Source organism: Eublepharis macularius, chromosome 9 (assembly GCF_028583425.1).
Source record: "Eublepharis macularius isolate TG4126 chromosome 9, MPM_Emac_v1.0, whole genome shotgun sequence".
Classification (NCBI taxonomy): Eukaryota; Metazoa; Chordata; class Lepidosauria; order Squamata; family Eublepharidae; genus Eublepharis; species Eublepharis macularius.
In genome coordinates this window covers 27,860,079-27,876,824 of record NC_072798.1, presented here as the reverse complement: position 1 = coordinate 27,876,824, position 16,746 = coordinate 27,860,079, and the positions used below count along the sequence as shown (strand labels likewise).

Sequence of the window (16,746 nt, the reverse complement as noted above, 5' to 3'; positions counted from 1 at the left end):
CAGTGCACTTTATCAATCGTTTGAGATGGATTTTTTGTTCCGCACACAACAAAATCTGTTCCAAATGATCTATAAAGAGGATTGGAAGTGCATTATCCAACGTGTGCGGAATCACTCTAAGTTGAAGGAGGCTGCAGAAAGGCTTCCGACTTTGCTGAGCAAAGTTGTGAGATTCATGCATGAGTCTGCAAGAGATATACTTGGAGAATTTCTAAGATCTGTAATTCTCAAATCCATGCCAGGCGTTTTAAAGTCACTTGTCAGATAAGAAATTATCAGATGTTGAAGAAGCAGAATCTTACCATCAGCATGACAGCAGGTAAGGGTGTATGTCTTTGAATATGGATCATAGAGAAGAGGGGAGGCCACTGCCCCTCCCTTGAAGCCACAAACAGTGTCCTGGTAGGAGAAAACAAGCAGCGCCTTTAACCTGAGTCCTTTTTGTTATTTATTACTGACTGCAGTGGTGATTAATTGCACCTCTGGGTAGATCTGCTAGAAGGTGCAGCCTTAAGAATGGAATTATTTCCTAGTTACCTTCTTGTTTCTGCAGATATTTGCTTTACGCCTTGGTCGAATCCACATTACTCATTCTAAGTCGCATGTTCCCCACATTCCCCACGCAATCCCGAGTGCCGGTCACATTACCTCATTAAACAGACGCATTTCATTCGCATTTCTCCCGAATCTGTGGTCACAGGTTTTCAACGGGAGTTTCACGGTGGCCGTGAACGGGCCAATGCGCAATTTACGCGGTTTTTTTAAAAACTACCCCCCTTCCTGTCTCTCCGGCCGTTCCGAGAGTTCCTATTGGCTGATTCAACTTGCAAGTGCTCTGTAGTCTGCAAAAGACTGTTTTTGACTTCACAGCATTGGATTTATTGATTATGCTGTTTCTGAATCAAATCTGGTAGTTTGAAAAATCATTTTGGGGTGAATCCATCCTCAGAACGGACTCGCGAAACTTCCTTTTTAACTGTTTTTTATTTTTTTTATTTTATATTACTGTAATATCGAAATTACGAAATATCGAAATAATGACACTCCAAGGAAGTGAAACTTCAGTAAAATTCAGGCACTGAACTGTCCTGCATAGGAAATGACCACGAAAGCTTCCCACATGCTTCCAAATTTCCAAAAAAGAAACGGGAGAGAGCCATCAATGCTGTCAGTGGGGGAAAGAGAGGCATCATTATCTTCAATGATGTTTCTTTATAAGGCAAGATCGAAATAACGGAAAAGTGCGCTAAAATTTTTTTTTAAAAAATGGGCAGGGAAAAAGGTCCCGCCCAAAAAAGCGGTTTTCGAGCGGCCGTGTGACTGGAGGGACGCGCGAGAAAGACGGATTGGAAGCAGGAATGTGAACAAAGAGGAAAAAATCGCGGATTGGAGGCAAACGGAAGATATCCGATAAACATGCGGGTAATGGGTGAATGTGGATTCGACCCTTCTCTCATTCATTTGCAATTAGCCTTTATTAAAGGCTACAGTTACCGTAAACTAGAAGATCCCCAACGTTATGCTTATGGGAACCATGGCTCTCACCAATGGATGTCTTAGCACCCATCTGTTTCTTCAGCACTCTTCCCATCAGGATAGAAATAATCCTGACATTCCCCCACCTTATAGGAGCAAAAGGTGTTCTGGAAGAGCCCAGGAGTGTCCACTAAGAGCTCCGTTCAGAAATAGCTGCCTCCATCATAGGAGGATGCTTGACTCACAATCTCCCAACATTTTGTAATTGGCCCCAGCACTGTGGCAACCATTTTGCCCCCCTCCCAGGACAACTATTTTGGGCTAGCACCTAACATCCATTGCGAAATTTCAAAAGTGCCCATGCTAAACTGGCTGAGATCCAGTCTGGTGTAGTGATTATTATGAGCGCGGGACTCTAATCTGGAGAACCGGGTTTGATTCCCCACTTCTCCACTTGAAGCCAGCTGGGTGACCTTGGGTCAGCTTCTTGGAGCTCTCTCAGCCCCGCCCACCTCACAGGGTGATTATCGTTGTGAGGATAATAATGACACTTTGTAAACCGCTCTGAGTGGACGGGCGGTGTATAAATTGAATGTTATTATTGTTGTTGTTGTTATTATTATATAATTGTCCTTATACACTGCTTTTCTAGACAGATTATTGTCTGACTCAGAGCAGTGAACAAAGTGAGTGTTATCATTATCCCCACCATTCAGTTGAACTTGAGAAGCTGAGGCCGAATGGAATGGCTTACCCAAGGCCACTTGCTGAGCTCATGGCAGTAGCGGGATTTGAAACTACCAATTCACAACCCAACCACTTACCCAGTATGCTACAGGAAATTAGGGGCTTCTGCCTTAAAGCAATAGAATTCTATCTATTGCTTCCTTTCTTCCAACTTGAATGCAGCAAGTGGGGAGTTTTCAGGGGATACCAGTAGGTGAAGAGTTAAGCACTCCCTGCCCCTCAGTTCTCTACTGCAATTTGCTCACCACACATACAGCTTTGAAATAGAAAAGCAAACTTTCCCAGAAACATCTCTCTCACACATTCATTTGTTACGTGTTTGAGTTCCCAGTCAGTCTTTACTATTGGACTAGAATTGGGGAGACCCAGGTTCAAATCTCAACTCAGCCATGAAGCTCAGTGGATGACCTTGGGCCATTCCCTCTCTGTTAAGCAATTCTACCTCACAGGGTTGTTGTGAGAATAAAATGGAGGAAGAGGAGAGAACTATGGACACTAACCTGAGCCCCTTGCAGATGGGGGGGTATGAAAATGTGACAGATGTGGGTAGGAGAGAGAAAGTTTTTAAAGCAGCTGTAAAAGTTTTAAAAGGTTGCAAATAACTGACCTTGAAAATGTAAAGATTCCTCCATTCATGGTTCCAAAGCAAGATAAGGCAACCAAGACAGGAATCACTGAGATGAGGCTCTGGAAAGCTTTTCGTGCAAAGCTCTGAAAGAGAGGCATGTTTGAGATCAACACTGTGAGGATCTTGATCAAGGGACTTTGAGTTGACAGGAAGTCATAATGAGGCAACTTTCAGCGAGCAAGTGTGCCAACCCACTTTGTTTCATTCTAATTCTTCATTTCAATTGTTCCTCGTATCTCCACTTGCTAAACTCCCTTTGACCCAGGGTAGTCCTGAAGATAATATGATTTTCCAGATCCAGGACAATATTTGATTCATTGCAATCACCTACAGGTCAGAGAAGCTCTTTTTCTTGGTTTGCCTACATTCTATATTATAGGATGGTTACCTCTGAGTTGTCTTTGGCTGCAACCACACTGCTGTCGGGAATGCAAAAGCATTTGCAACTGCAATGGAGTAGCCACACAACAGATTGAGTTCATGCCCTGCTGTAGCTGACTTGCTGGTTCTCATTGTAACAATAGGTGCAGTTTCCCTGAATTCACAGCTTTCATTTTTTTTTACAGTAAGTCTCTAGTTCCTTCCCTTGCAAAGATATGCCTTATTCCTTATATCTCAAGCCTTATGATATTGAGAAGGAGATTTTGTTTTCTAGGACTCAGGAGGACATAACTTAAACCAGTTTTACTCTGTTACTTACAGAGAACAAATCCATGCTTACAGCTGTATATTGATTATAGTGTGTGCTGATGGAGTCCAGAGACAGAGGGGCTTTATGTAGCCTTGACTTTCACCTCAGTGGGAAAATGCCCAATTCACCTCCAGGAGTTTAGAGTGTTTTTGATGGTCTCCTTCTGGGAAGGTCATACTCACAGCAGAAAATGCTTCTGTATAATCAAGACCAAGAGGATGCATCCTAGCTGCTAGGCAGAAAAATGTGTTTCAAGGTGGAAGTCAAAATGGAAACTGAGAGGCTGGGCCAACATGATTAGTAAGCTACCGGCCAGCAGGTCTCCTGCATATGTCATCATGGACACTGTCCAATTGATACCTGCTCCACTCACACTGAAATTAGCATAGCTCTGTTCCAACACAGCTGGCTGCAGTTCTGAGTGCTACTTTCAACTTTTCCAGGGTACCGTTTGAAAACTTGCAAAAATCATTTTGGCCAGAGACCATGAGAAATGAAAAAAATGTGGGCAACAACAGCTTTACAATACCACCTCACAGGTCTGATAAATTACTAGCTGCGTGCCTTCTGAGGTTCAATGTGTTCCTATCCTGAGAACATTACGGTCTTATACAGTGGCTGTATCAGAGAACACTCTGATTTGACAGAATGCAGCAGGACAAACTATATCACACTGTCTCTTTCTTTATCTCCCCCTACACAAACACGTGGAAATCCCATGGCATTTCCTTACCTTATCCAGATATTGTTATGATTACCAAACTAATGCATGTGAAACAGTTTGAACAAGTAAAATACACTGGCTTGTATCCAACCACCCATGCACAGATGTTTCCTGCATTCTTCTCAATTCTGACCGCCAGAAAGATCATTTGGGGGGTTGTGGGACCCAAGGAGAGAAATGGTCATGAGGGTTGGTGGGTTAGAGAGGGGAAGGACAAAAGGGAGGGAATTAACCCCTTTCCCCAGTGGTGCTGAGCTTGCAGAAGAGAGAGAATTCTACCCCATGGGCTTCCTCATTCCAGCCCCCTCCCAACACAGCTATTCCTTCAGACAGATCCTCCATGCTGGCTATGGTCTTTCTGCGTGCCAGAAAGGCCATAGAGGAAGGCAGGAAAACTCCACGTCCCGTGCATGGAGTGGTGGTATACATGCCATTATGTAAATGCTAGTATCAGATGAAATATCTGATAAAGGGAGCTCTGACTCTCAAAAGCTTAAATCATGGGAATCTTGTTGGTCTTTAAGGTGCTAGTTTATTATGCTATTAATTAAAGGGCGTTTTTGACTTTGCAATGATTAGCCAGTGGGGCAGAAAGGAATTTTCCTCCAGGCAGGTTTGTCCAGAGATCGGGGGGGAGGTAGTTGTGAATGTCCTGTATTGTGGAGGGGGTTGGACTAGATGACCTTTGGGGGGTTGGACTAGATGACCTTTGGGGTGCCTTCCAGCAATATGTTTTTATTTTATTTGGCTCATGATCCAGATCCCTCCATAATGGAGGACAACTATGTATCCAGATCCACCGGCCCATATGAACTGGCTCAACTTGGCGGACAGAAATTTCACTGCAAAACTAAATAGGAATCTAGTAGCACTAGCAAAGTTTTATTCCAGCCTCCGCTTTTACGGACTAGAGCTCACTTCTTCACTTCACTGGGGTAGGTATGATGAGCAACTCCTCACTAAGCAGACCGCTTATGCAGGAGGTATTTTAAAAAATAAACCTCAAGGGGTCATGAAATGCAGGAAATATCAGGTAAAATGTAATGATGTAGAACTGAGATCGAACCAAGAAAAATACAGAGACCGTTCACTAGTTTTGCTTAAGTAGTTGACAGCCGTACTGGGTGGAGAGTCCCAGATTTTGCTAAGATGGTAAATACCTACAGGGAGTAAGAAATCCCAAGACCTTGTTCCACCCTTGGAGGCTGATTATGCCAAACCTCTTTATCAAATCTAAATTCAGCATTTTCAACACTGATTTTTTTGCTTTGAATAAATATCACCTCTGTAATGGGTAGGGGATTATTGCTTCTAAAGGTTGTAACTGCCCACTCCTTGAATGAATGAATCCACATTACCTCCGCGCGGCGCTAAACGTCCGCGAAACACCCGGAAGTATAGCGTCTTTCAAGCGCGATTTCTGAAATCGCGCTTGAAAGACTCTATACTTCCGGGTGTTTCGCGGACATTTAGCGCAACACCGGGACACGCGAAGGTAATGTGGATTCGGCCTAAGTCTACTTTCTCTATGCTGTAACATCTCTGATAGTTTTAATCCAAATCCTGTTTTTAGCAACCACTGTTGTTGATGCCAAATTTCCATTTACTGCAAATTGAAACCTCGGAGGTGTGGGGGGGAAACTAGAAACAGCAAAACAATTTTAATATTTTTATATCTGTTGCTAGTGTTTCTTGTCTAAATCAATGTTTTATATATATATCATTGTTATACAGGCAAGTAACAATTTTATATTTATATATATATATATATATATATATATATATATATATATATATATATATATATATATATATATATACACATGTTACCAGCCTTGTCCTAGGATGCTCAGGGAAAAGGCAAGTATGTAAATCTTGGCTGGATCCACACATCCTGGCGCGTCCCAGTGTTGTGCTAAACTTCCGGAAGTATAGCATCTTTCTAGCGCGATTTCTGACTCATCGCGCCACAAGTCAGAAATTGTGCTAGAAAGACACTATACTTCCAGAAGTTTAGCGAAGGTTTACCGCAACGCCGGGACGCGTGGATTCTGCATCAGTCAATAAAGCCATCTTTCAGCTCACCACGGCTACTGCCTGGGAGGCCAGGACATCTGTTGCAGTCAACACAGTGTAGTAGGACACATTGGTAAGCATGTAGCCCACAATCACGGTGATCACAGAAACTATGACAGCCAGAGGAATATTTCTACAAAAGAAGAGGGGGCAGGGAAACAGGAGAGAAATGGAAAGACTGTAATGGAAGTATACTTCTGCATAAATTTACAAAACAACTAAATGCATCATTTCATGTCATCCAATCAGGGCCAGCGCCAGCGTTTCTGGTGCCTGAGGCAGCTTCAGGGCTGTTGGTGCGCGTGGGCACCTGGACTGCATGATGACGTCACTGCATGTGACATCATCACACGGGGGCACAATAGTTCACGGGTAGCCTCCCAGTCATCCCGTTCAGTTGCTCCACGCCACCCTGGCCACCTGCTGCGCCTGGCCCGCAGTTGTGTGCTGGTGGTGGCCGCGGCGGCAGCAATAGCACAGAGCAACTGAGCAGGAGGGCTGGGAGGCTGCCTGCTCAGCTGCCCCATGCTGCTGCTACCAGCACACACTCCTGGCTGGGTGCAGCAGCTGCGGGCCAGGCATGGCAGGCGGCCGGGGCGGAGCACGTGCATCCTCCCTCTGGCTCAGTTGCTCCATGTGCCGCCTCAGCCGCCTGCCGTACCTGGCCCGCAGCTGTGTGCTGCTGCTGGCGGCAGCGGCGGCAGCAGCACAGAGCTCCTGGCCGGGTGCAGCAGCACAGGGCAATTGAGCTCCATGGCGCACGCCCCTACCCCTGATGCCCCCGGCGCTTTAGCGCTCGAGGCGGCTGCCGGCCCGGCCTCAATGGGTGCACCGGCCCTGCATCCAATCATTGTTATATTCTAATGGTGTGTCAGTGTGGTGTGGCAGTTAGGGTGTCAAACTAGGATCTGGGACAACCAGGTTCAAATCCCCGCTTTGCCATGGAAGCTCACTGGGTGATTTCAGGCTAGTCTCTTGCTCTTAGCCCCACCTACTTCACAGGGTGGTTGTGAGGAGAAAATGGAGGAAAGGAGACTGATGCAAATTGCTTTGGATCCCCATTGGGGAGAAGAGTGGGTTATAAATGAAGTAAATAAACAAACAAAAATGTCCAGGCAAAGGAAACTTGCGAGTGGGGCTGGGATTCATTCCTATTTAATGTCACTTACAATACATTGGAATTATGTACACTGTCAACAAACAAATAATGGGTACTGCAAACTGTTTATAATTCAGAAACTTTCCCCCTCAATCATTTTTCTCTCCTTGTGTTCAAGCCTCAACCAAGACTTCTAAAACTGGGCACAAAAAAATATTGACAAGTAAAAGGCTGGTTACACCAAAAGTCTGACATCAGTGAGGGACAGGTGATAAGGTTAGAGAAACCAAGAGATGCCTGCAGAAATCTTCAAGTCTGCTTCGGATAAAACATCGAACCTCTAGAGGGAGTCAAAGGTAATACCTGGATTAGATGCCAGCACTATAAGGTAACTTGAGGTTGAACTTGATGTGACATCAGTAGATCTGTGAACAGGTAGAGCTCCCGCAGTGTACACTGCAGCCACGGGAAACTCCTCATCCAAATCAGTGCCACATTACAAAGGAAGGGAGGGGTTAACCGTCGGTCTCCATGTCTTTAATTCTACTGGAGTCTGTACAATCCCCCCACAGGCAAATGGCAAGATTAAAGCCCCTGGTCCTCAGCCAAATCCCTACAGTTACTATTTACGCTTTTAAAAATGTGAGACTCAGTCTTGGATCGCCTGACAGCAGGTCTCATTTCACCTTCAAATGTTGTTAAGGTTAGGTTCAATGTGAACCACAGTTACCTTCATCCTCTTCCTCACACACACAAATGCTTACGCTCACAAGGGTGTCCCTCTCCTTCCAGAAGAGCTTTTCCCTCAAGTGGTACAAACGGAATTCCTGAAATGGCCTCACCCCAAGATTAATCAGATAGAGGCTAATTCTTTCTTGAATGGTGGAAATGAGCTAACAATTTTTTTGCTCTGTGGAGTTCTTCTTTGTATTTTGAAGTTATTATGTCTCAGCTATGGCTAGTTTTCAAGGTTCATCTCTCAGACTCACCGTTCTGGCCTCACTAGCTCTTCTCGTACAAAACTAGTCTGGAACCTGCGTGGGGTGGGGTGGAGGGGAATAAGACAAAAAGGTTTGTACTGATATTTCAACAACGTTTATAAGCCATAAGAAGATTTATAAGACATTAAGTATGCATACCATCCTGAATAGGCGAACATCCCTGCGTAAAAAGCTAATGGTAGCTTGTCCAAAACTAGTGTTTGGTTATTGAAAGCATCCTGGAAATTTCCTGTGTGGCCTAAAGAAAATCAGAAGATTAGGAAACAAAAGTGGTAAGAACAGATACTTTCCCATGATATTTAAACAGCTGTGAAGATAATAATAACACTGACTTTGTTCACCACTCTGTGTGGGCACTAATCTGTCTAGAAGGGTGGGATATAAGCATGTTGTTGTTGTTATTATAGCTGACCCCTGTGGGGGGTTTCATGGCAAGAGACTACCAGAGACGGTTTGCCATTGCCTGCATACCCCTTTCCTTTTAAGTTAGGAACTGAAGGTGCGTAGTTCATGGCAGTAGTGGGAATTGAACCAGCAGAGTGCTGATTCGCAACCCAACCACTTAATCACTATGTTACAGCAGCTATGACTTGACAGTACTTTCCACCATTACTACACTTTTAAAATGTGTGCTTCTGGAAACTAAAAATCATGACCCTAGAATACAACACACAAAGGAAGAATTTTTTTTGGACTTTTCAATTGTCTGTAACTTGTCCTGCTGTGAGATCTGAAATAATGTCTTATACTGATAGGTATGGGATAGTTAAGCCACTGGGGATGGAGAAGTAAAACATTGTAGAAAACACAACACTTTCACTTAACATCATCTACAGTCAACTACTCATGTCAAAGGAAGCGAGTGGAATGCTAAAAACAATTTCCTAGGAGTAAGTACTATTGGATAGAATGAGGCTTTCTTCTGCTTAGGCTTAGAGGGGAGAACCTCTTTGGAGGAAGGACAAGATAAGAACGAAAGAGGTCTGCTGGATCAGACCAATAGTCCATCAAGTCCAGCATCCTATTTCACACAGTTGCCAACCAGTTGTCCTTCAAGGCCAACAAACAGGGCACAGAGATCAAGGCCTTCCCCCTAATGGAGTCTCCTAGCACTGGTGTTTACTTTTTCACTGCTGTAGCTCTGCTGCACCTGAGTTGATATTTTTATTGAGCTATACCCTACAAACCCAACATCTCTTTCCCTTTCAGTCTTAACCAGTTCAGACCCCATCAGCATATTTTTAAAGTTTGTTCCAGTGTAAGACATCTTATATTTGCCTACATTGACCTTCATTGGCCACACTGTTGCCCACATTCCCAATTTACAGAGGTGCTCTTGGAGCTCTTCACCATCCTGAGATGGCATGAGATGAGCAGAGATGGTTTGCCATTATCTTCCTCTGTATAGCAACCCTAGGCTTCCTTGCCTCAACCAGGACCAGGGCCTTCTCAGTCCTGGCCCCCACCTGATGGAACTCTCTGTCTATGGAGATCTGGGCCTAACAGGAATTGTTATCCTTCCACTGGGCCTGTAAGACTGAGATATTCCACCTGGTATATGGTGGTTGAGGCGGGCAGGCTATGGAACCAGCCATGGGGTGTGTAATCCCCCCCCCCATTTTGCTAACAACTACCAGATAGCCATCCAGCCCCATGGTTTGTTGTTATTGCTGGGTTGTGCAATATGTGTATCGCTGCTATCTTTTAGAAAACGCTGTTTTATTGACATTTTTAGTTGGTGTTAAATTAAATTGGTATGCTGTTTTATATTTGTTGTACTCCACTCATTTATTCCTACTTTTAGGATAAAAATATATCAGACAGACAGTGAGACAGACAAAGTGAGCTCAAGTTACAAGTGACTTATGGTGACTCACCAAGGGCTTTTTAAGGCATGAGATGGGTAGCGATGTTTTGCCATTACCTTCCTCTGCTTAGCAACCCTAGACTTCTTTGGTGGTCTCCCATCCAAGCACTGACCTTGGCCGATCCTGCTTAGCTTCCTAGTCTGGGCTATCCAGGCTGCTAAGAGACAGGTAGGTAGAGACAGGGACAGAGAGGAATCATATTTATTAAGAGATACCTTGGGCTAAAAGCATTATGCCTGGGCCAATGATAAGAGCGAGAGCCGCAAGTTTGATGATGGACAAGACAGTCTGAAGTCTGGCGCTCCAGCTCACACTCCAAGAGTTCAAGATGAGGACAATATCTGAAACAGGAGAGAAAAGGCAATTAATTCAACAATGTATTTCAAGTGCAGCATCAAACATGTGGCATCCATGTGATTTCAAGGCATTTAACTTTGTCAGGACTGTACAATAAGGAACACAATTTCAGCATGGTGTAGTGGTTAGAGAGTTGGACTAACATCTGGGAGACTGAGGTTCAAATCCCCACTCTGCCATGAAAGCTTGCTGGGCAACCTTGAGCCAGTCACTCACTTTCATTCTAACCTACCTCACAGGGTTGTTGTGGGGATAAAGTGGAGCAGAGAAGAATTATGTAAGCTACCTCGAGTCCCCACTGGAGAGAATGTTGGGGTATAAATAAAGTAAGTAAATAAATAAAAATAAATTCTTAAGTGTACCCCAGCCAAGGTGGAAGGCAATGAGAGAAGGGGCTTTACTGGTGGTGGAATGCTTCCCCCCCACCCCCCCAGCTTACCTGTCAGCTCGTTTACTATTTTTTTACATACAAAGACAATTGTATTTGCTGGGTTTTAGGCAGAGTTTTCTTGCCTTATAGGGCCAGGCTACAAGTGACAAATGACACAGGTTGGACACTTGTCAGCTTCCCTCAAGTTTTGATGGGAAATGTAGGCATCCTGGTTTTACAGCTTGGTTCTCTGACTGCTGTCCAATGGACTTTTCAACTGTTGCTTGTCCAACATTCCACCAAGCTGCCTACATTTCCCATCAAAACTTGAGGGAAGCTGACAAGTGTCCAACATGTGTCATTCGACACTTGTAGCCTGGCCATATCGTATAGTTAACAAACTCCCATTTTGATGGCTTTGTCTGATTTTATCTGGGCAGTTAGCTGACTGGATCTGTCTGGGTTATGGCTTGGGTTTTGTTTTTACAACTGGCAGGGTTTGTCATTTTTTAAAAGCCACTATTAGTGATATTTATGTTGCTGGGAAGTGGGGTGCTGATGATGTACTGTTCTAACTAGATTGTAAGTCATATTGAGAACAATATTGGAGAGGCAGCCAAGAAATAAATCAAAACAAAGACATGTACTTACAATACCCAAGGAGAGCAACCAGCTTCACAGCCAGAAGTGGAGCTGCACAGGGAGCGAAAAAGGGCTCCAAGATGTACCGCCCAAATGCCAAAGCCACAACAGCACTGTTGGCGGGCCTGGGAAGGAGAGTGCTGAGATGAGACCTCAAAGAAAATCATGATTACGTTCGCCAGGCAAGAAGCAAAAGTCCAAGCAACTGTGCCGTTAGCTTCACTTAACTTTAACTCTGCCCTCTGCCTAGCCATAGCATTTGGGTTACTTTTCCCTACATGTAATAATTCGTATCAGTGATAGCATTTATGTAGCAATCTATGAACAGTGAAACAAGAGCCAGCAAGGTGTGGTGCTCAGGGTTTTAAGAGTTGTACTGGGGGAGATGAGTTTGAATCCTTGCTCAGCGATGAAGCCCACTGGTAGGTCTGATGCCTCTTTTTCTCTAAGAATTTGAGTCCAGTGGCACCTCAGAGACCAACAAGATTTTCAGGATCTAAGCTTTTGACTCTGTGTGGCTGCAGGGAACTTCAGCTTTGTCTGGGGACCCCAGACCCAACTCTTTAAAAACTTCCACATCGAGTTTGACCTTCAGACTAAAGGCAAACCATTCACGTTGTCCTGTTAGTTATAGAAAGTTGCCAGTATTACTGGAAACATAATATATCCACTTGCCTGTGCTGTTTTTATTTATATGTATATATTGATTCTTAACTCTGTACTTTGTCTCAGAAGCACTGAAATGTACATACATATAATATATATAAAATGCACAGAATGGTTCAGGGCATAGCTACTTGATCCTTAAATTTATAGCAGGTTGCAGAAGGAAAAGTTTACCTTATGGCAAAGTACTCGGCCCACAGGAACAGGAACCCTGGCAGAGGGCCCAGGGTCTCCAAGATGTAGATGTAATGGCCTCCAGACTTTGTGATTCGCGTGCCGAGTTCTGCATAACTCAAAGCACCTGAAAGAATTTGGATAGAAAAGCATTGCAGGAAATCATCCCAAGAAGTTTTCCCTGAGTGTTCTCTTGAAGCAATTGTGGTATTCCTCAATGTTTAGTGAAAATTCCTCTTGCCTGACAAAAACCCCTACTTCCAGTTACTCGTACTGCAAATCCTACAATGTGTAGCGCATTGATCAAAATTAGCCCCTGTTCAAATCCCTGCCTGGTTGTATAGTTCATTGGGCAACTACATTGGGCTGTTGCGAGGATTTACTTCTTTAGTTACAGCATCCACAGTCTGCCTTTCTGAAGACTTCCAGATCCAGTGAAAGATGGCACGGCACAGCATGAAAGTCGGGACCAAAATAAATGGCTTTTGAAAAACCCAATCAGCAGCTCCACACAGTTGCTTTGAAGATCAGTGAAGGTTCACCAGGGAGCATTTCACTTTCCCACCATGCCTCCAATTATTTAAATAGCCCTTCCAAAGCTGCAATTAGCTCTGTAGGTGGGAAACAACAAAGTCAAGCACCTGTACTTGACTCCCCGCCCCCCCAACTGAGATGATTGTGGCTTCAGAGGGACTATCAAAATAACGGGAGAAAGAAAAGGGTTAAACACCCAATTCTACTGCAGCTCTGCCTTGAGCTTCAAAGTGCCCACCAGGAACTGCTGAATGATGTACACTGATGGCCTGAACATAAACCTGGAGGCTGTGATAAGTTCCATGATGCTTCCATATGTACATCCACAATGGTGCCATATGGCCAAAAGTTATCTTACAGCCAGCCAGTGTTATTTTTAGCCTACGCTTCAGGCCTGCTGCACATTTTAGACCTCTAATTCAAAGGGAATCATTTGCACAGGCTTTTTAAAGTTGGCAGAGAGTTTACAGTTTTCTGTGGGGGTTCTATACAAATATAAAACATTATTAAAAGTGACTGGGTGTTTGTGGTATACGACCTGTAGAAGTAGGATTAATTTATCAGTTTGTTTTGGCTTCATTTTTCAGCACTTTAGCCTCAAAGTTAATGCTTAAAATAGCTCCCTAGGGTTCCTGGTTTGATCTAACCGTAGGTAATAGAGTAGCCTACATTCAGACAATCAAAACATACCTAGTTTAAAGTAAATCATGATTTCACATGATGTCTTAACCAAGCTGTTTTGTTTATGCAAAACAAATACTTTCTTTAAAAGTGGAGTTAGTATTTCCATTGCAAGCACAATCTTTCCTTCCTTCCCTTCCATCTTCTGATTCTTTGAGATTTCAGTAAAATAATAGTCATGAATAAAGAAATGTTTTGCACAACTCAGGTGGAGACAGGCAATGGTCAAAGAATGACTTGTGGAAGAAGCCACAAGAAGGTAGGACTGACCAAAACATAGCTTGAAAGGTGACAGAGGTAAGGCCACAGGACAAAGCTACAATAGCACTTGCAGCTATTTGGTTCATTACAGGTAAAGGCAAAGGTAGTCCCCTGTGTAAGCACTGAGTCATTACTGACCCATGGGGGGAATGTCGCATCACGACGTTTTCTTGGCAGACTTTTGTTATGGGGTGGTTTGCCATTGCCTTCCCCAATCGTGTACACTTTACCTCCAGGAAACTGGGTACTCATTTTACCGACCTTGGAAGATGTGATAATTCTGATAATTGTGATGTGATGGTTTTTCTGCAAATCATTGATTTGGGGGAGGTTTAGTTTTCAGTTTTCTATAGTTTCTATTCTGATAATTGTGATGTGATGGTTTTTCTGCAAATCATTGATTTGGGGGAGGTTTAGTTTTCAGTTTTCTATAGTCCATCAGAGAACAAATTCAGAGTAGGGATATAGTGATGCAAGGAAGCTACTGATTGTGTATCCTGGCATCAAGGACTTTGAATTGTCCTTCCAAATTTCATCACGCAGCCTAGAGTTCCTTGTAGGCAGCCTTCTGATAAGATCCTAATTTATAATAGTTTACATATTAACTCCCTGTGTCTGCTCAAGTTCAAGGCCAAGCTAAGGCTGTCATGGAAGTGGAGGCAATATAGTTACATCAGTTTTCTGATTACATATATTTCATAAATTGCATACATTATTGTCACTAATCTCGCGCAGACTACAGCCTCAGTCTTGTACAGTAAACCCTTGTCCTTATATCTTCAGTACTGCATTTTATCCTAGTCAGTACTAGCAAAACAACTCTTTTATCTCATTGGGGATAGTGTATAAGGTGCCAAAGGTAGCAGGGTTCTAGCACTGTGACCTTGGTGCCTTATTCTCTTGGCAATCTTAGCAGCATCCCAGAGAGAGGATCTGTTGATTCATTCTCTGCTGCCCTGCAGAGTTAGCACTGCAGGGCAGCAGCTACCACTGCTAGAGTTAGCACTGCAGATGGCCAGGAGGGAGTATTGCAGCTACCAATTCAGCAGGGATCAGGGGACGTAATAGAGTGGTACCCAGCTGGCACCTCTGTCTGAGCTGCGCTTGAGTTGCCAGTCCATGCTTCAGCTCCTACTTATCTCCAGGCAAGTACTCCGACAACTCTAGAAGGCTGTGGCTTTCTGTGTTTCTGAGTTCATGCTGTAGTGTATACCTGACAGCACAGGAAGTGGCCTCCAAAGAGAGGAGACCCCAGGCTTATGGTAGGGGGAGTCTTGATGGATACTCTTAGCCATATAAGCTGCACTGAGTAGCTCTAATATGATGGCCTCACTTCCGGTATACATTATGTTCAGTAAAGAAGGGAAGCCTCCCCTGAGAACAGGCCTTTAATATTTAGGGTTGTCAACTACCTGGATGGGAAAAAATGTTCTGTCCCTTTGTGGACAGAAGAGAATCAGCACAAACCAAAAGAGCCAGCACATCTGGAGTTGTAGTCACTGGAAAGGCTCTATCCAACCCACAAACTGAGCATGGTCTAAAGCCTGCCTTCTGACTCAACTACCTGGCTCATAGGATTCTGACTTGCTTATTTACGCCCCTGCTTTTGATACAACTTTGCATCAGTTTGAGATGGGAGGCCTCCATTTCCATGACAATTAAAATACTGTTTTAGACAGGATTGCTTGTCAGTCATCATTTTCTCCAAGAGTTAAAAGAAGAAGGAAAAGAAACTCACCACGCACCAAACATAGAAAGGATCCCACAGCCAAACCACACGATCAAGGAGAGACCCACACTGCCAGAGTTTTCCAGCACCCCTTTGGGGGAAATGAAAATGCCACTGCCCACCATGCTGCCGATGAGGAGTGAGAAAGCCCTCAAAAGGGTGATCTTTTTCCTCAGAAAGACAGCCTCCTCTTTCTTCTTACATTTCCCCATGGCTCATGCAAGCTGGTGGGAGTGGAAGAGGCACTCAAGTGCCGCAAGTTCCTGAAGCTGAGATGGGACTTGAGCTACCATAGAGGTTTTCTCTGGTCCCTTGTCAACCTGTATTAAAAAAGAGAGATCAGAACATCTGGCATGCTTTATAAAATGACACTGACGGTTTAACTACATAGTGTTTTCAAACCCTTATTCATCTCTCAGATCTAATGTTTAGAAGTAGAGTGTTCAACCATCCCCTCTCCCACCAATCCTCACCTGTAATCTGACCCACAAAGCACTTTTCACCTGATTTCCCCCCACCAGGCTCAGAGACTGGAAATAGGTCCTCTAGAAAGCTAGAATGCCAAGGAGAAATCTAGTCTGGTCCCTGATGTGCTAGTTTTCTATATATGGGGAAAGGTTTTTATATGTGAGGGAGAATGCAAACAAGCAAACCGGTATAGCCAAGAACAATTACCACATACATTTTTCCTGAAAGTGTAGCTTTCTTATAGCCCATTATTGGACTGCATCCACATACCATTGGCTACCACACTAGCAGTGTACTATTGCAATACTTTGCAAGTGGACTGTTGTATGTGGACAAGCCAAACCAGTCATGAATGACTGCTATGAGAGCACAACAATAGCACAATATCCAAAGATGTGGGAATGCATTCTAGATCAACGAGTTTCCTCTTGACAGCTGCGGCATTCATTTGGTACCAAAGATTATTTGCGAGGGTCACTTCAAGCTATTCAGTTATCGCATAATATCTGCATTTAAAAGGGGAGGAACATGTCATTTGCGAGCATGCTAAACAC

At 43.9% G+C, this 16,746-nt stretch overlaps 1 protein-coding gene across 5 annotated transcripts in view; it reads right to left on the bottom strand.

The window, feature by feature from the left end:
• Positions 1-16,746, bottom strand: part of LOC129335668 (cystine/glutamate transporter-like) — a 45,431-nt gene that overhangs the window by 9,542 nt on the left and 19,143 nt on the right. For all 5 annotated transcript variants that reach the window (XM_054988411.1, XM_054988410.1, XM_054988413.1 and 2 more), the window contains exons 3-11: positions 15,741-16,044; positions 12,520-12,646; positions 11,689-11,804; positions 10,526-10,651; positions 8,581-8,680; positions 8,431-8,475; positions 6,352-6,475; positions 2,831-2,934; positions 303-399 (exon numbers count right to left, since the gene is read on the bottom strand). In XM_054988411.1, the coding sequence (XP_054844386.1) occupies positions 303-399; positions 2,831-2,934; positions 6,352-6,475; positions 8,431-8,475; positions 8,581-8,680; positions 10,526-10,651; positions 11,689-11,804; positions 12,520-12,646; positions 15,741-15,936 (1,035 nt within the window). In that variant the 5' untranslated portion in view covers positions 15,937-16,044. The remainder of the gene's footprint in view (positions 1-302; positions 400-2,830; positions 2,935-6,351; positions 6,476-8,430; positions 8,476-8,580; positions 8,681-10,525; positions 10,652-11,688; positions 11,805-12,519; positions 12,647-15,740; positions 16,045-16,746) is intronic.